Source organism: Cucurbita maxima, unplaced genomic scaffold, assembly GCF_002738345.1.
Source record: "Cucurbita maxima cultivar Rimu unplaced genomic scaffold, Cmax_1.0 Cma_Scf00064, whole genome shotgun sequence".
Taxonomy (NCBI): domain Eukaryota; kingdom Viridiplantae; phylum Streptophyta; class Magnoliopsida; order Cucurbitales; family Cucurbitaceae; genus Cucurbita; species Cucurbita maxima.
The window spans coordinates 405053-424887 of record NW_019272080.1 but is presented as its reverse complement, the minus strand read 5'-3'; the positions used below and the strand labels follow the sequence as shown (position 1 = coordinate 424887).

The 19835-nt window shown below is 36.8% G+C and overlaps 3 protein-coding genes across 3 annotated transcripts; all 3 read left to right on the top strand.

Annotated features, from left to right (window-relative positions):
- The first annotated feature begins 3599 nt into the window (after positions 1-3599).
- Positions 3600-6084, top strand: LOC111472107 (endoglucanase 8). The gene is made up of 7 exons (XM_023117802.1): positions 3600-3834; positions 3978-4385; positions 4495-4587; positions 4691-4852; positions 5114-5225; positions 5320-5483; positions 5569-6084. The coding sequence occupies exons 1-7, from the start codon at positions 3622-3624 to the stop codon at positions 5890-5892; spliced, it is 1476 nt and encodes a 491-aa protein (XP_022973570.1). The 5' UTR covers positions 3600-3621; the 3' UTR covers positions 5893-6084.
- A 1939-nt stretch (positions 6085-8023) lies between these two features.
- On the top strand, positions 8024-10137 carry LOC111472109 (dynein light chain LC6, flagellar outer arm). Its single transcript, XM_023117804.1, has 2 exons — positions 8024-8479; positions 9703-10137. The coding sequence occupies exons 1-2, from the start codon at positions 8249-8251 to the stop codon at positions 9874-9876; spliced, it is 405 nt and encodes a 134-aa protein (XP_022973572.1). The 5' UTR covers positions 8024-8248; the 3' UTR covers positions 9877-10137.
- A 438-nt stretch (positions 10138-10575) lies between these two features.
- LOC111472110 (F-box protein SKIP28) lies at positions 10576-12201 on the top strand. Its single transcript, XM_023117806.1, has 3 exons — positions 10576-10599; positions 10636-11009; positions 11538-12201. The coding sequence occupies exons 2-3, from the start codon at positions 10644-10646 to the stop codon at positions 12123-12125; spliced, it is 954 nt and encodes a 317-aa protein (XP_022973574.1). The 5' UTR covers positions 10576-10599; positions 10636-10643; the 3' UTR covers positions 12126-12201.
- The last annotated feature ends 7634 nt before the right edge of the window (positions 12202-19835 follow it).

The following is a 19835-nucleotide window of genomic DNA, read 5'->3' as shown; positions in this document are numbered from 1 at the left end:
TAATACAAAAATTTGGTGGAAGACATGAAATTATAATTGTTGTAGAAACGCAGGAAAACGATAAAAAAGTTGTTATGTTGGGAAAAATGAAAAAACACGCAGAAACGCCCTAACTCAACTCCGTGAATGAGGGAAAAGAATTTGGCATAATCCACATTTTGACTTCTTTTTTTCCTTTTAACTTTTTTGCTTTTTGAAAAATAATTCCAAACCGTGAGGGGTGTAACATTAGATTCTATCTCCCATTGTGAACACAGTCCATGTTCTTGCAATCAATGCTCTCAAATTTAGGTCAAAAAAGTGGAAATTTGGGTTGTTATATCTTAATTAAAAACGTTGAAATCTACCCTTCCTTTTAGTTTGTTCAATTTTTTTTTTATAAGTTAAAATAATAATGGAGTTGGCAGATATACAATTTTAACTTTTAACTAATTGATGGTTGTGAATCATTTTTTAAACCTGAAAAAATAATTAGTTATTAAAATTTAAAAACTAAAATTATAGTTAGAAATGGTGAAAATATTGTGAGAGGATAATTCTAAAACAATTTCATATATCTCAAGTGGCCGGACTATTACTCTAGCCCAAGTACTTACAGTTGGGCTTGTTAAATTGCTTCCTTTTCTTTTCTTTTCTCTTCTCGTTTTTCGCGGTCCCCACGTGCAAGTATGGACTCACCAGTCAGTTCGCGCACCTCCTAAACTCCTTTTTTATCGGACGAGCATTCTCTGGTAGATGTTGATGTCGGACACGGTTTAAGAATAGCAACTATGGTAGCATTATGATAAACATAATTGTTATTTTTGTGTTTGATCGTCGCAGCATTATGATAAACAAAATGATCATTTTCCTACTTAGTCGTCGCAACATTATGATTAACATAATGATCGTTGCTCTGCCTCATAACATACGCATCTATACCATCGTAAAATGGGGTATTCTTCGATGCATGAACACACAATGATGTATGAAATTCTAATATTTACATTTTGATTATTATTTAATACAACCCACTAGCGTCTTGTTCGTAACATATCAGTTTTTATCGTTTATCATATCATTTATCGTATCCTCCATGCATATATTACGGTTGTATTTCATACTAGTTCGTCGTTTTGCACGTCTATCATATTCTATCATTTTTTCATGCACATATGTCATATCATAACGTCTTCATATTTCCAAACATAACAATTCTCGTGATCATTCACATATCATATCATATCGTATAGCATAACAATCTGATAACATATTCCTAACATATCGTTTCACATTATGTCATGTCATAAACATATCAATAATAACATATATCATACCTTCACTAATATCATATCATTCTCATACCATTCGCTACATATACATACATACATACATACATAAATATATATATACATACATAAATATATATATATATATATATATATACATATATTCGTCATTCTCATATCATTTCATAACACTTCGTGGTCATATCATTTGCTAACTTATCATCACTTTAACGTTCTTATACATATCGTAGGCATATTATTTCCTGAGCACAACATAGTCATATCGTTTCCCAAATGTATTCTAAGCATATCGTCTCACTAGCCTACCATAACCATATCGTTTTCTATACATAACATTATCGTATCGTTTTATCAATCTATCATAACTATAGTGTTTTCTATGCATAACATTATCGTATCGTTTTATCAATCTATCATAACTATAATGTTTTCTATCAATAACCTTATCGTATGCTCTATCAAACTATCATAACCATAACGTTTTCTATACATAACCTTATTGTATCGTTTTATCAATCTATGATAATTATAGTGTTTTCGATACATAACCTTATCATATTGCTTTTATCAAACTATTATAACCATAACGTTTTCTATATATAACCTCATCGTATCATTTTATGAACATATCTTACTCCTATCATTACATTACGTTTATCACATTCTTCTCGTATCTTATCTCAGGCAGATCACTGAACACATCGTACTGTAAGTATTATCATGCAATTCACATATCATAATCATATCGATTCATAAAAAATTCACACATATTAATATGTATGACACGTACGAAACCACGAGGCACGTGTCAACATCAAATTTAATCATGCCGATAGTAAGGTCACTTACTTGGATGACGTTAGTCGAAGTTCTATCTAACTCTAAATTAGCTTGCTCTCATCCCTCGAATTCGTTTCCATTTATGTCAAAGCGTTTCACCATATCTAAGATGTTCACAAAATTTGTTCTGTCATTCTAATTTCAAAATTTTGTTAAGTATTTAACGAATTCTTAATTTTTTAATTTAGATTTAATGTTGGTAGGGAAATAAATATGTCACACACTATAGTTTTATAATATATTTGAGAATTACTTTATAGATAAGAATATATGTTTTTCCTCTCTTTTTCATTGTATTCTCTTTCTCAGTATTTTCTTTTTCTTTCTTTTGATTATGCATTATTTTCTTAATTGATTCTTTCTTCCCTTTCAAGTCCTCATTATTATTATTATTAAATGAATTAGAGATTAGTGGAGAGATTTATTTGTTTATTTGTTTATTATTTTATTTTGGGCATTCAAACGTGTTTGTCAAACAAATTTTGAGCATAAATCTATTTGAAAATGATTTGATCTGAACTTAATATTCATAAACTTGCAAACCTAACGGTTGAAATAAGAATCGAAAATCTCCTGTAAAAAATTCAATGAAGAACATTGCTAAGTTATCCTAAATAACATAAGAATAGTTGAAATATCGAAGAGAGTGTTTATGGATTTATTCCATGGCACTCTCACATGGGCACACTTATTTTTACATAGAAAAAGTGAAACATTTAAAAATATTTAATAAGTGATTCACTTAAAGATGTGTATTTTCGTGAGTATTTCACACATAGCACGTAGATCTACTAGACGAATACCTTGTTTTTGTAAACCTTAAACCTACCTGTAACATAACAATAACAACTTTGAGCCTACTTACAATTCCAAGCTTAAGTAGGCGCTCCTATGGTCCAGAGGTTACCTAAATTCGACCAAGGTTGGGCCAAGGCTTCATCTGCAACTTGGTTGCACATGATTGTGGATGGGCCACAGGTGTGGGGTTAAGCCTTTGAAACCATCTTCGTGCTACGCTAACGTGCACATCGGGTGGACATGGATCTCAAGTCAATCCTGACTTGACTTTGAAACTTTTTTGAAGTAAGATATATATTATACCAACAAATTAATTTTATGTGTAAATGAAATATATATATATATAAATATAGTTAATTTGATCGAAGAGCTAAATCATTACATTTGTAACCAAACATGAAGAAGATTTATATTACAAAACAAAAACATTAGGATGGCAAAATCAATCATCACAAAATCCACAAAGTTTAGTAAACCAAAAATGTGCGTGATGGACGCCACTCTATGAGCCTTGAACAAATGCCATCTTCCTATGTGTTCTCCGTCAATAAAGCAAGTTGCCCGACCCGAACGGAGGTCAAACCCGGTCAACAATCTCTTGCCTTCGGACCCCACCTCGCATCCTCTGGGGTCCCAATCGCGCCTTCTTTTTTTCCATATAAAATGAAGCACCAACCTTACGTGCTCTGCAACAATGGCCTCCTCCACTTCTCCATTATTTCCGCCCATTGCCATTCTCCTCCTCCTCCTCCTCCTCCCTCCTCCGGCCGCTACCCAACACGACTACTACGACGCCCTTCACAAATGCATTCTCTTCTTCGAAGGCCAGCGCTCAGGTAAACTCCCTCCCGACCAACGCCTCAAATGGCGTCACCACTCTGCCCTCCACGATGGCGCTTCCATTGGAGTACGTATTTTTTCTATATTTATTATAGTCAAATATCTTCTTTTTATTACTAGATATAAATGGAAAAAAAAATTTATAAATGATTATAAATGGAAAAAAAATTTTTAGAAAGTATTCTCGGTTGGTCGTCTAATTAATCACAGATAGATTTGAGCGGCGGGTACTACGACGCCGGAGACAACATAAAATTCGGGTTTCCGATGGCGTTCACGACGACCATGCTGTCGTGGAGCATCATCGACTTCTGGCGCAACATGGGACCGGAGCTGGGGAATGCGGTTAAGGCGGTGAAATGGGGGACGGACTATCTACTGAAGGCGACGTCGGTTCCGGGTGTGGTTTTCGTCCAAATCGGCGAACCATACTCCGATCACAACTGCTGGGAAAGACCCGAGGACATGGACACGCCTCGTAATGTTTATAAAATAGATGGGTCCCACCCAGGGTCTGACGTGGCTGGCGAAACCGCCGCTGCTTTGGCCGCTGCTTCCATAGTGTTCAGATCACGTGACCCATCTTATTCCAGATTGCTTCTCAATCGAGCCATTTCGGTACGTCGCTTTCACACCCAATCCCAACCGCTTTTACTTTTACCAATAGATTAAGAAAAGGAAAATTACCGTGAGCAGTAAATAGGGTATTAAGTGTTTGTTGCTTTAGGTGTTTGAATTTGCAGACAGGCACAGAGGAGAGTACAGCCAGAGTTTGAGGAATGCCGTCTGTCCGTTTTACTGCGATGTCAACGGTTATCAGGTAATGTATCCCTTTACTATTTATAATTATCAAATAAAAATAGATACTTATTGTTGTATTTATCTGTAATAAAATGCTAAATATTCTTAATTCGATGGATCAGGATGAGTTGCTGTGGGGAGCCGTGTGGTTGCACAAGGCATCCAGAATGCGGGAATACAGAGAATACATTTTCAAGAACGAGGTGGTGCTCAGAGCTGGGGATAGCATCAACGAGTTTGGTTGGGATAACAAGCACGCCGGAATTAACGTCCTCATTTCCAAGGTTTCTTTTACTCTTTTACTCTTTTACCCTTATCCTTACCCTAATCATCATCATTCCCGCGTAAATTTCCGCCCTTTTATCATTACCCTTTTGCTTTTCTGGTTTTTTTCCAGCTAATTTTCTTGAGCTTCACGTAATTCCATATTGTTTTCTTTGTGTGTGTCGTGTTTCTCATTCACTCTGTCGTTTCCTCCTTTTTGGTTTGGTTTTTATGCTGACGTGGCTGATCTAATCATCACCACGTGGAATTGTAAATTGCAGGAAGTGTTGATGGGGAGAGCAGAATACTTCACATCTTTCAGGCAAAATGCCGACGAATTCATTTGCTCAGTTTTACCTGGAATTTCCCATCCTCAAGTTCAATATTCTCCTGGTATTTTCCTTTCTTTTTTTTTTTTTTTTTTTTTTTGTTAATTAATTAATTAATTAATTAATTATTAATTATGGATTTGTATTTGATTGTAAAGGAGGGTTGATGTTCAAGAATGGAGGAAGTAACATGCAGCATGTTACCTCCCTGTCTTTCCTTCTACTCACTTATTCCAAATACCTTAGTCACGCCAATAAGAATGTGCCATGTGGATCCTTCTCAGCATCCCCTTCCATGCTCCGACAGCTCGCCAAGCGTCAGGTCCCTATCCGAAACTGAAAACACTCGTTTTATACGTTAGATGCATACAAAATGAACGGCTCTGATATTTGTTGGGTCCCACCAGGTGGACTATATTCTGGGCGATAATCCGCTGGCGATGTCCTACATGGTTGGATACGGTACGCGCTACCCTCGCAGGATTCATCACCGGGCTAGTTCGTTGCCGTCGGTTCAGGCCCACCCGGGCCGGATCGGGTGCAAGGCGGGTTCTCGTTACTTTCTGAGTCCGAACCCCAACCCGAATGTGTTAGTCGGAGCTGTAGTGGGTGGGCCCAACGTGTCGGATGCGTTTCCGGATTCGAGGTCGTTCTTTGAAGAGTCGGAGCCCACTACGTACATCAATGCTCCTTTGGTGGGCCTACTCGCGTACTTTTCGGCCCATCATTGAACTTCGGTAAAAAGGAAAAGTGAAATTAAAAGAAAAGTTAGTTGTACTAGAGATTGTGGTGGTGCGCTAAGGTCACCCTGCCGTTACTTTTAAACATTCCGACTGCTTCTCCATTGAGCAATTAAAAATGAACCATCTCATTATTGTAATGTTTCTTTGGTTATATTTATAATCTTATTTTTAATTTTGTTTTATTGTGGTTCACTATTTTTTTTTTCGTTTTTTCACTGTTTTTTAATGATTTAATTTTTTTTCTAGGTATATATATTATTCAGCATACTATATATAAACTAAATTGGTAATTTAACCCCTTCTATTAAACTTTAAATTATGATTGATAACCAACGTCAAGATAGTTGTTCGATCGATGTCAAGGTACTATTGAAAATTTTTTGTTCGCATTTTAGTGCAATTCCAAAAATCTACTTTCTATTTCCAATATCATAATATTCTTTTAGGAAACAGTAATCGAACATCAATTTCGAAGAAAAATAGCCTATAGGATTGCACACACGTGAAAAAACAAAGTTAGGATCAATATTTTTTGACATTGTTATAAGGAATGTTCAAAATTGATCATTTTGACATGTATGATTGACAATCAATGCCCAAAAAATGGTTTTGCTCCCCACAAATTCATGCTCGATCAATGATGGGTACTTATAACGACCCTAGATTTTTACTTAACCTAAAGTTGCTAGACATTTTATGTAGAAATACTTCATTCAAACTTTATCATAAAACCATAGTCATGGACTTGCATGTTCTCTAGAAGGTCTTTAAATAAAATATCAAAAATTGAAATAACATAAAGCAAAAATGTCCTATACTGACTTATATGCTATAAAATTAAATGGATACTAACCTATAATCTACAAAATTTAAATTGCAAACTACACTATGAATGTGTCATGGTCTCCTTAGTTGCGATGTCACTGTTAGTCGTACAGGGGAGCCTTGTCTTTAGCTGGAAAATAAGAGTAGCACATGACTTGAGTATTTTAAGAAATACTTAGTAAGTGACCCCGCTATTAAAGTTAGATGCAAGCACATACAATTATTCTATATTTTCTTATGCAACTATTCTAAGTGGGTAATTTGATGTGTATTTACTATTCTACATACGGTCCACACGTGCAATTATGGACTCACCAGTCAATTTGCACACCTCTAGGCCCCTTTCTTGTCGGGCGAGTATTCTCTTGAGCTGTTGATGTCGGACAACTGTTAGGAATAGCGACCTTCGCAGCATTATAATAAATATAATATTGTTTCCCTGCCTTGTAGCGTATGTGTCCATACTATCTTAAAAAGAAGTAGGGGATCCCCGATGCATGAACACACAATGATGCATGAGGTCCCTAACATTTTTCCTTTCATTATCATGTACAAGAACCCCACTTCCGCTTTCCTTTATATCATATCATTTTGTCATAACTTTTCATGCATATATCAGGTGGTGCATGTTGAAGTTGTTGGAAGGGAGTCCCACATTGGCCAATTTAGAGAATGGTCATGAGTTTATACGTAAGGAAAGCTCAAAATAAAGTTATGAGAGCTTATGCACAAAGTGAACAATATCATACTATTGTGAAGAATTGTTATTCCTAACATGATATCAGACCATAGCACAAAACGGTGGAGAATTAGGACAAAGAATATATTCCATCCTTGTCTCCATTTAAGACATGAACATTTTTTTTTTTTTTTTTTTGTTAGTTTATTGGGTTGGAAGCAATAATTTGGTTCAACCATGTTGTCCTTAAATATTTAAATTTATGTAATTTAATCCCTAAACTTTAATTAATAACATTATGAAAATATTATTAAAATTTAGTGAATACATTTTATAAATACAGATGGATAAATTGAAAAATTGATTAAGGATGAAATTTGTATATAAATTATATGTTAAAATATGATTAAGATATTAGATAGATAGGAACTTAATAAATAAATAAATAAATAAATAAATAAATAAATAAAGGCGGGTGTTGGGTTTGGTGGGTATCTAAGCATAAATTAGCAATAAAAATGTGGGAATTTTATTGGATTTCGTCTTTGACCAATGCGATGGTTCAAAGACAGAATCCCACAAACACCAACCCAATAAAATTTATATATAAAAAAAATTGATTTTTGTCTCGCAATTCCAACCCTCCACTGCCTTCGGCTTCCTCCCTGGCGCCATTGTTTCTCCTTTTCTTCCCCTTCCCCTTGTCTTCTTCCTTCTTCCGCCACACATTTTGTCTATCACCAATGCCGTCCTGCATCGCCTTTTAATTCGAAGAAGTAGAAGAAGAAGGTGGGGTTCGGTTTTTTCCCCCATTTGATGAGATTGTAGTGTTGTTGGGTCATGGAGGGAGCGGAAATGGAGCTTGAGCGACGCAGCAAGTTTCTGAATGGGCTTATTTTGAAGAAGAAGGCGGGGGAGCATCAAGAGCACCGCGATCGTCTCAATATTCGCGTTAGAGCCTCCGATATGCCGTTTCCTCTCCAGAATCGCGCTTTTAGTTGCGCTCGTGAACTGCTCGATTCCATGCCTGGGAAGCTCGACAGCAAACGCCTCGCTCTTACCCTAAAAAAGGTAAGGAAAAAAAAGATTAAAAAAACTATACCCTTGAACTCACTTTTGGTTCTGAAATGCGCTTTCCTGGTTGCCATTTTGGGTTAGGGGGAGTTTTATAGGATGGTTATTGGACTGTTTTTGAGTACTGCCTGGAATGTGTTTGATGAAATGTCTATTTGGTATGAACTAAATTTATTTTCGCCATTTGAAGTCTGGGATTTCTGGGATCTCTACAAATTTAGGTTGAACATTAATGGTTTCTGAATTTTGTTGCACTTGTTCCTCTTTTGGGATTTTACAACATAGTTAATTAACTACCTCTGTAAACTGTGCATGTTTTTCCTGATTTGAGCACTTCCAAACTTTGGGATTGACCTTTCAATTCCAATTTTGTGTAGCAAATTAAATGTTCTTTATTGCTCTAGAGTCCTCTCTAGACTTGTACTACCGTAGAGAGGGGATGCCATGAAAAAAGTTGTGGACAATGGACATGGCAATTCCTTCCAGTGGCAATTTGCTGCCCACCATTAATTCCATCATAGTTGATAGCCATCCACTACTGACACTGGCCAGCTGCCCTCTGACTGTTCTCTGGTTCTCCAGAAAACTTGTCGGAACAAGGAGATTGGAGTCATTGTCAAATACTAGATGCTATATTTAAACACTAGATTTTAGAGGAGCCCATCTTATTCTTCTCTTAGGCCGTTGAATTTTCCCCTGAATTTGCCATTTTCTACTTCACATGTAGTTTTGTCCCTGTGCCATGTGTTTTTTGTTTAATTGTAATGATTCGCAAAGATTACGTCTGAAATCTTTGTTGTTAAATATTCAAGCTCTCTTACCATTCTTGAGGAAAACAAACCTCACGAAAAACATAATCATTACAGTGGCTTGGGCAGAGCCTATATTCATTACAACAAAATAATTATTTACAAGAATGAAACCATCCTTGTTCAAGTTGAGGCATTTTTTTTTTTCTGTTGCTTGGATCAACCCATTCCCGGTTAAGATTCTCCACAATGGCATGATATTGTCTACTTTGAGTATAAGCTTTCATGGGTTTGCTTTGGGTTTTCCCAAAGAGTCTCGTACCAATGGAAATAGTATTCCTTACTTAAATTAGCCAAGAGGAACTCCCTCCCAACAATCCTCATTCCCCGTGGATAAGAGCTAACATTTGAAAGGTTTATTGTTGCCTTTTTAAGTTTGATGTTGTTAACGAGGTTGTATGGGTTTTGCAGGAATTTGATTCGTCCTATGGTCCAGCATGGCATTGCATCGTGGGAACTAGCTTTGGGTCGTATGTAACACATTCTCTGGGTGGGTTCTTGTATTTTTCAATCGATAAAGTTTACATCCTTCTCTTCAAAACGGCAGTGGAGCCTCTGTCTCGTGGAAAGTCTTTGAAAGATTGAGTTTCTGAATTCTGAACGAGGATCGAACAGCAATCAAATTTAAGTCGTGAGCAAGAACAACCAGCTTCAATCTCATTATTCCTTTTTGGTTGTATCATTGGGTTTACCTTGTTTAAGAAACAGATTGTGCAGGTTCTTCTGTGATGTGAGTTGTGCATTAATTTTACTCGTTGGTTATGAAATTTTGTTGTGTGCAGGATTTGTGATATTACCATCTTAACCTTCAAATGAAAATTAAGACATGAACGCTTATTAGGGTGACCTAAAAGAGTGCGACTCTCTTTCGTTCCTGCCTTACTATTCTCCAAGTCTAATATTTTTACTTAAGGAAGCTGCCGGACCCCTATAAACTAATCAAATCAAATCATAAAAGTGGGTTGGGTTAAAATTCTCGTTTAAGTTGGATTTTTGGAAAATTGAAAAATTCGAATTAATTCTTAGTTGATATATTTTTTTTTTGTTAGGTCAACTCGACCAACTTGAAACAAGGTTAAATTATTATAAAAATTAAAAATATTTGATATTTGTAAGAGAGATTTTTCCATGTTTTAATTTGAGGATAATTAAAAATTAGGTTCAAATATTAAAAAAATACGTGCAGATTAAGTTAGTTGACCAGCTCAGACAAAACACAACCGTTGATAAATGGATAAATCGACTTTCTTTCTACTATCATTTCATTACTGCAACTCATTGACGTTCGAAGCTAGGAAATTGGGTATTTCCCTGATCTGCCGGAAGAGAAGGAAGGCGAAGAGCTCTCTGACATGTCTGAGAACAAGAAATTCCCAAATCAGGTGGCCGTCTGCGGCAGTTCATCTCCCGGAGTTGGAATCGCGGCAGGGCCACCGCACGAGGCGTTATTTCTTGTACTGAGTTATCTTCCTCTATTTGAGCTTCTTTCCATGGGCGCAGTCTGCGTATCGCTAAGAGACGCAGTGGAACACGATGTGTTGCCATGGCTTCATCTCGTCGTCGATCGGCCCTTGAGCTCCCGGCTAAACGATTACATTCTGGGGCGAATTGCCCGAAAGGCCGATGGCCGCCTTCGAACCTTGGCTTTGATCAACTGCTTCAAGATTTCAGACTCTGCACTTCACGAAGTCGTTCAGAACAATCCCCTTCTCACCAAGGTATTTACATCTTCCTTTAAATGCTTGCGTTGATTGCTTAATCTTTATCAATAATTTCTCCAATTTCCGAGAGAGTTATAGCCATTTATTCTCTACTTATAAATTCATAATGATTCCCTAAATTAGTAGACATGGGACTCTCCAACAATCCTCCCTTAAACAAAGTAATTATAGAGCCTCCCTTGAGACTTATGGAGCCCTCGAAAAAAACCCTTTGATTGAGCCTCGACTCCTTTTCTAGAGCCTTTGAACAAAGCTGCACTTTAATCACTTTTAACTACATATTGTATTGACATGGCTAAGTTTAAGGCATGACTTTGATACCATGTTAGGAATTACGATTCTTCACAATGGAATGAAGTTTTTTTAGTAATTGTGCTCAAAGTGGACAATATCATATCACGGTGGCTAATTGGGATTCCTATATCGGTTAAATCTTCTTTTAAAACTTATCCCATCAAACAGATTTTGTGCATCAAATTACAACCTTAAAACAGAACATCTCAAGTATTTTCCTGGTTGATTCAGCTTTACGTACCTGGTTGCACGAGTTTGACTCCTGAGGGAGTGATTCGGGCAGTGGAGACTCTATCACAACATTCTCACAATTTGAATAGCCTAATGATTGGTGGCATTTACAACATAGAGAATGAACACCTTGAAGTCCTCAAGTACTATCTTCTCAAAAACCGATCGCAGCAACAACAGCAACAGCAACAGCAACAACGTCGTCTGTACCACAAGGACATTGAGGCATCGAAGTTGTTAAGGAACGAATGCGTGGCAATGATTGATGTAGAAATGTGCCCAAAATGCCAGGAGATGGGGAGAGTTTATGACTGCTCAAGGGAGAGATGCAAGATAAAGCAAGAGCAGAAATTTGGGGCAGAGTGCCGAGGTTGCAGTGGTTGCGTGCCAAGGTGCGAAGAATGCGGCGGATGCGTAGATGGTGATGAAACAGAGGAGGCTGTATGTGTAGGTGTCTTGTGTACAAGTTGTTGGCTTCAGCTTCCCAAATGCAACCATTGTAATAAGCCATATTGCACGCGACACCGTCAGAATGTTGCAAGTAGCTCTGCTGCTGGGTTTGTTTGTGAAGTTTGTATTGAAACTTAGCATACTTAAATTGTGATCCAATGTGTAGATGAGAGTAAAACAAATTATATGAAAATATGAAATACAAATATGGTTTGATTTTTTATTTAAGATTATCCCGACTAAACATACCTTAAGCCCTTTTAACATTACGCTAAAGAATGCTATGTTACAAAAAAATGAGAGGAAAGGAAGGTGCAACCAAATGTGAAGCTTAAAAATTGACAACCAAGTTTAATGAACATGTTGCTAGTGTAAGCAAACTCTTTGAATTTTTCACTGGCACCTTTTCCTTCTAGTTCTAGCTCCCGTCATTTGTGTAGCGGGTTCTTATTTTTACCTAAAAAATAAGAGTAATACATGATTGGAGTATTTTAATAAATATTCGATAAGTAACTCACTATTGGAGTCAAAAAATGCAATCCCATGTAATATGGTAGGACTTATCCTCGGTCTTGAGCTTTGCTTTCCTGTCCAGACATGGTTGGATATGTAGTACTTCCTTACATACAACCCACACAAGTGTACATGGATCCACCAGACAAGCTCATATACGTATCTCTGCCCGTGGCTCGTTGATCTAGCACAAGCTCATGCTACCGGATACAATAGAGGAAAAAACTCGTATAATATCATAGCGAACATAATATCGTAAGGTAAACGTCTGTACTAATTAAACGAGAATGTATCTCAATGCACTTGATATAAATAAATGCATGAGATCCCCATAGCTTAAACTCATGACATAAGTTTGTGATACAAGTCATACCTCTCTATTCATTCATACCCTAACGAAGGCTATGAAACATGCATACATAATCCATATATCATAGCTTTCATACTTAACATAATTTACTTGGCTTGGTGTATGGAGGTTTATGCTTCATGAATCAACGAATCATAAATATAATTCCACAACATGACATAATCATATTATAATATGACATAACATGACATAACATAACATAATATAACATGGCATGATATAGAAAAACATAACATGACATAACATAGCATAACACATCATAGCACATGTCAAAACAATCATAATCATGACACATGCAAGGGCTATGAGGCACATGTCATCATACGTCATACAATTCGTCCAATCAAGCCTAAGAATATTTGCTAAAACCACCGCACCTAAATGAGGTGAAAGTTCTCTATTTATAATCATCTACAAGATCAAATGGAAAGAAACATAAATGGATCACTGTATTTGCATGTAATAAAGGGTCAAATATGGTACGTAAACGTCATGGAAGGCTGAATATTCTCAATCATACAAGATATTTACCTATAATAAATGGTCAAATATGATACATATGTTAAACCATAATTTAAAGCTAAATATCCTCAACAACCCCCTTCCGCAAGCTGGACGTCAGATTTGAGCAAATGTAAAGCTTGGATCTGAAAGATTTAAAGAGAGGTCGAGAAACACTTTTTGTAAAGATGTCAGCAACCTGAAGATGGAAGGTACATATTATGTGCAAAGTTTGTCAGTGACAAGAAGTTTCTAAAGGAAATGATAATCTAATTCAACATGTTTGACCCACTAGTGAGAAACGAGATTAGAGCTAAAAAGAATAGCACTTTTGTTGTCATATAAGATTAATTAAAGGGTTGCTGTGAAATATGAACCTTGAGGTCATGCAAAAGATGTGTAAGCCAAAAAAGTTCAGCAACATTCATGTCTAGAGCACGATACTTGGAATCACAACTGGAGCATGAGACAATAGGTTGCTTCTTGACACTCCAAGAAATGAGATTGTTATTGAGATAAATAGAATAATCGAACGTAGAACGATTAGTATTGGGACAACCAGCCCAATGAGCATCCCAATAAGCCATTAGCGCACTAGGAATAGTAGATAAGCGAAAGGTAAGACCAAAGTAGAGTGTTCTCTTAACATAGATAGCAAAGAATATGTTTGATAGCAAGAAAGTGTTTCCATAACATAACACGACATAACATAACATGACATGACATAGGAAAACATAACATGACATAACATAGCATAAGATAGCATAACACATCACAGTACATGTCAAAACAATCATAATCATGACACATGTAAGGCTACGAGGCACATATCATCACATGTCACACAATTTGTCCAATCAAGTCAACAGTGAAGTCACTTACTTGGTTGACCTAGCCGAAGTTACTATCTTATCATTGGTGTTAGTCTGAAACTACCCTTGGAGCACGATTCAACCTATATGGGCCCACATTATCGAGTTAGAATATGTTAAAGGGCTTAATCTGCATAATGGTTGTTAGGATCGATACCAGTTGTTAGCTCTGATATCAGTTGTTAGGATCGCTCAACAATGCACACACTCGATCAAGATAAACACAAAGAACAAGAGAGAGAAAATACAAGGAGGAATATTGGCTAAAGGTTTTATTAAAGACTTCAGATGTAACGATTCAAGTTTCTGGAATAAAATAAAATCAAATAAAAATAAAATAAATAATTAAATGTAATCTCCCCGAAAATCGAGGGATTTATGCGAGACATCTATTGCCTAATAAACACATTCCTATTTCTCTAAGTTTCCTTATCCTAAAACCCTAGAATGCCTTGGGAAATGTCTTGAGATTATTTTTATATTCTTATGCCCAACCTTTTACATCAGACGATATTCTCTCGGAACATTAGGGTTGATATTTCAGGAAAAAAAAAATTCGAGTGGAAGTAAGATATAGACGTCGGGATCGTCGTGCTTGTGTCAAAGACGCTGCGTGACCAGTGGAACTCAGCTTGGCGTGTACGTCGACTCAGTTCCGTCAATTCCTGCAGCTCGGCTTGGTAGCTTAGTTGGTCGGCTCGGCAGCTCGGCTTATTGGCTCGGTATCACTATAATATATTGATTCCAAGGTTTTCGGCCCTTCTGAAGCCGTTTCTGCCCTTAGTTTTACCATTTAAGGTCAGTGTGATTCCTAACCATCAAAGACAGATTGAGTCGGGAGTTTATTTTGATAAATAGCATGAGATTTAGCTAGGGCATTTATGAAAGGTTCCTAAGTTTTTATGTGGTTATTATAGGACGTACTTAACCATTGGGGTTAGCGAGTGACTTCGGCCAAAGCCATCAAGGTAAGTGACCTTACTATTGGAGTTAGCTTACTACGTGTTGTATGATGGTGCGTGCCCTGTGGCCGTTGCATGCACCATGTTTTATTATGTGATATGACTATATGATGTATGAATTATGTGACTGTTTATGCTATGAAAGGTAATGAGTTATGTTGACTGTTGACTGTTTTATGTTATGTGAAGTTATGAATGATATGTTAGTAATATATGCCATGAAAATGTTGATCGATGCCATGGATACATGTAGTATTATCGAGTAATGTCATGAAATGTTTATGCAACTGGAATGTACTTTCATGTTATGTAATATGTCATGTAATGTAAGAAACGTATATGCGATGTTAGCATTGCTTATGTAATGCCATGTTAGATATGTTAAGGGACCCCATGCATATATGTATGTCATGTGCATCGAAAATCTTCCCCTTTATGATACGAAAGAATGAATTACGATATTTATGTTCGCCATGATATCATGCGGACCCTTTTTTGTTCTGTGGTGTCCGGCGACGTGTAATACGTTGTGCCCGACCAAGCTAGGCCCATCGGGTACGTATATGAGCCTGCTTGGTGGGTTCATGTACACGTACATGGGCCGTGTGTGAAGGAGTACCACACACCCAACCCTACCCGAAATAGAAAAGCGCCCAAGAATATGTAAAATTTATGAAAAGTTAGGTCCCGCTCATATGTTGCACGTGTTTGCATTCCTAACCCCAACAGTGGAGTGACTTACTGAGTATTTCATAAAATACTCAAGCCACGTGTTACCTACATTTTTCAGGTAAAGGCAAGGTGCCAGTGTACGATTGACGGCGGAGCTGAGGACACCATGGAAGTTGGAGAGGGGATATTTTTAGGAATTTACTTTTATTTGATTGTGTTTTAAGGTAAAACATTCAATATTGTTTTATTTAGATTTATTTTGAATTCAGTGACTGAAGATTTTATTTTCGTAGATAAATTTGTTTTTGGATTTCTGAATTTTTATGAAAGACTTTGTTGTGTTTTTACGAGGTTATTTATGATGAGTTTCTGCTTAATAAATTATGCATACATGGGTGACGTCACTAATTAGGTTTACAAAATTAGGGGTGTTGTATCAAATATGTACAACAAGAGAGAATAAAGAGAATGAAGAAAAGTACATTTTGAGAGCATTGACTAATGAGTTATAATATAGTTTCAATTTACTAAATCTAGCTTTCAAAAAGTAGATATAATCTAACAAATATATCTTTATCAAATCTTTACCAAATATCTACCATATATATCTTTATCAAATCTTTATCAAATATCTTTCAAATATATCTCTACCACCAGATCTAGGCATCATGCTCCATATCTCAACAATCTCACACTTAGAGATACTGATCAAGTCAACCCCAACAATCTTCCAATTGGAGATTAATCCAGTCAACCAAGAATTCTATTCTTAATCTATACCATACCACTTGAGGATTTGCACAACCTCAATGTTCCAACATCAACACAAAATGTTTGTTGGATTCCTTGCACCCTTTATCTTCTCCAAACACATCACCATCTTTCATTAACCTCCGAGTGAAATGGTATCACCTTCTGTGTTTTGTCTTTGAATGATAGACTGGGTTTCTCGTCAACTGCAATACACTCTAACTATCTACATGAAGAATCTTCTCGCACTGCTTCTTGCTTAATTCTTCTAGATAGTTTGTCATCCATATCATCTGATTTCCAGCTTCAGCTAATGCCACGTACTCAGCCTCAACAGATGAAAGAGCAACGCATTGATGAAGCCTAGACATACCATCATCCATAGCTTGCTCCCACTTGGTTGTATCCTCCAACTGTAGGGCCTCATCAAGGGGCTCTCGTTCCTCTTCATCAGTTAGCAACCGATGGCGTAAAGAAGGTACATACCTATCTGGTACTCTGATGGCTCTGGATGATCTTTTCAACACCTGCTCAGGTGTCACTTGCTCCGCTTTTGATTCTTTAGCAACAGTCTCAGGAGTTTCTTGAGTATCAGCTACAACATCACTTGGTGAATCTTTCAGCTACTCAACCTCAACTCTCACTTGCTTCACCTACGGTTCCTCAGCAACAGTCTCAGGAGTTTCTTGAGTATCCGCTACAACATCACTCGGTGAATCTTTTAGCAACTCAACCTCAACTCCCACTTGCTTCATTGTCCCGATATCTTTCTTCAACTCTCTAACAGTCTTTGTGAAGCTAACTCGTTTCTGTTTGCTCATAACTCAGTTCTCACAAGGACTCATGTCAACAGATTTCAGACCTTTCAAAACTCCTTTCGCAACAAACATCTTCATTCCTTTAACTTTCATATGTCCAAGTCTATTGTACCACAGACTTGAATTTGAAGCACTCTCAGCAACAGTAGCTATGTTCATACACTATGCGGTGGTGTATAAGGTTCTAGATTTTGTGCCACGTGCTACCACCATAGCACCCTTCACAATCTTCCACAAACTCTTCCCAAACTTTGTTGCATAACCTGTGTTACCCAACTTACCAATTAGAAATCAGGTTCTTCTTGAGAATAGAAATATATCTGACATTCTTTAATGTCCACTGATTTCCTGCCGGATTTTTTTATGCAGACATCCTCTTTTCCTTCGATTTTCAAATCTTTGTTGTCGGCAAGATACACCTTTTCGAAACTTCCAGGTTTGAAATTTTAAAACTTTATTTGGAGACGAATGAACCTGAATAAAAAGTTCAGGATTTAATCGGATTGTCCATGTTGAGAATTAAAGTATCCCCAATGTCTTATGTTGAATTTACCGAATCATCGTCATCTTCTGATTAGTGATTCTGCTTCCTCTCTGTACAATCTGCTCGAAAGTGACCTTTTTCTCCACAACTCCCACACTTAACGTTTGGTCTGTTTGGAGATTTTCCTCGGTTTCTTGATTTTGTTCGCCCATTGTTTGAGTTTTTTGATTTACTTCTTCCTCTTCGATCAACACTGAGAGTATTGCCTGATGAATCTCCGATTTCTCGTTTGCGAATACTTTCGCTAAGAACTACATCTCGAATTTCATCGAACTTCAGTTGTGAACTGTTGATCGTGACAACAACAGTATCCCACGATTCGGGTAAAGATGACATCAAAATCAATGCCTTAATTTCATCTTCGAAATTCCAAACTCAGTCGACTTGTAATCATATTGAATTCGTTTATATAACCTGCAACGATCCACCTTCAGACATTTATAGATTAAACAGCCTTCGCATCAAATACACCTTGTTCATAGCCGACGGTTTCTCGTACATATTTGACAGCGCCTTCAACGAATCTGACGTTGTTTTCTCCTTAATAATATTGAACGCCACGTTTTTGGACAGTGTCAACCAAATCAACCCTAAGGGATGACGATCCTTGAGCTTGGCTTCACCCCCAAGAGGGGTTCATGAAGACCTTTCTACTACAAATAGTCTCCAATCTGCATCTTCCAGAAACTGAAATCGGATCCATCAAACTTTTCAATTCCAATCTTTGAACTTTCTATCTTCACAGATCGTGGTGAATTTCGCATCACTCTGATACCAGTTGTTAGCTGTGATATCAGTTGTTAGGATCGTATAACAACGCACACACTTGATCAAGATGAACACAAAGGACAGGGGAGAGAAAATACAAGGAGGAATATTGACTAAAGGTTTTATTGAGAACATATATGTAAAACAAGATAATAGAGAGAATCAAGAAAAGTAGAGCATTGCTTAATAGATATATATATGATTTCAATTTACTAAATATAGTTTACAAAGATTTAAATCTACAAAATATAATCTAACAAATATATCTCTATCAAATCTTTATTAAATATCTACCATCTGTATCTTTATGAAATATCTTCCAAATATATCTCTACCAGATCTAGGCATCAGGCTCCATATCCCAACAATATCAAACGATTTTTGTACTCACCTTAATTGCCTAGGTTAAAGTAAAAATTAACTATAGAATGGTCCAAAATGGTAAGACAGAGTTCTTGGTTCTTGTCCTTTAGACATTCCTCCAAGAGACTTATAAGATCCTATGGTCAGTGAACAACTCAATCTTGACCTATGCCTGAAGCTTCGTGCGTTCCTCATGTTATGCATTATGGTCAGGATTGGAGTATGGTACCCTAACATCAATCATGAACGATTAAGAACTTAGAAGTAGGTATTTTATACTTATTCTAGTTTCCATATGTTTTTTAGGTAATGACTAAACATTGGTCGCAGATAGGAGTGGATGTGGGGCAGGTGCTATAGAGATAATCCAAGGTCGAATCATATGAACCAAGACATTAATCATATAAGAAAATTTAAAAAAAAGGTGTAAAAAAATGCTAGTTCAAATTATAACAAGATGGTGCAATTAATGTCACATAACCCATTGTAATTAGAAATAAACTGAATTCATATTAGAATATGAACATTTTGTGTAAATTGGATCTCAAAATGGTTACCCTTTTAGAAATAGGCTATTTCGTCAATTTCTGTTGGAGCTTGGTTGGGCCAGGCCATTTACGACCCATATAAACTGCCCGGCCCATTACTCTCTCATGGATACGGTCCACTTGAAATCCGAACCCGATTACCCGAAACGATCCAGAAAGTTGGAAAG

Coding starts and splice junctions, on each gene's coding strand:
- LOC111472107 (XM_023117802.1), top strand. CDS start 3,622: ATGGCCTCCTCCACTTCTCCATTATTTCCGCCCATTGCCATTCTCCTC. Junction 4,386..4,494: donor TTCTCAATCGAGCCATTTCG/GTACGTCGCTTT, acceptor TTGTTGCTTTAG/GTGTTTGAATTTGCAGACAG. Junction 4,853..5,113: donor TTAACGTCCTCATTTCCAAG/GTTTCTTTTACT, acceptor TGTAAATTGCAG/GAAGTGTTGATGGGGAGAGC.
- LOC111472109 (XM_023117804.1), top strand. CDS start 8,249: ATGGAGGGAGCGGAAATGGAGCTTGAGCGACGCAGCAAGTTTCTGAAT. Junction 8,480..9,702: donor TCGCTCTTACCCTAAAAAAG/GTAAGGAAAAAA, acceptor TGGGTTTTGCAG/GAATTTGATTCGTCCTATGG.
- LOC111472110 (XM_023117806.1), top strand. CDS start 10,644: ATGTCTGAGAACAAGAAATTCCCAAATCAGGTGGCCGTCTGCGGCAGT. Junction 11,010..11,537: donor ACAATCCCCTTCTCACCAAG/GTATTTACATCT, acceptor TGGTTGATTCAG/CTTTACGTACCTGGTTGCAC.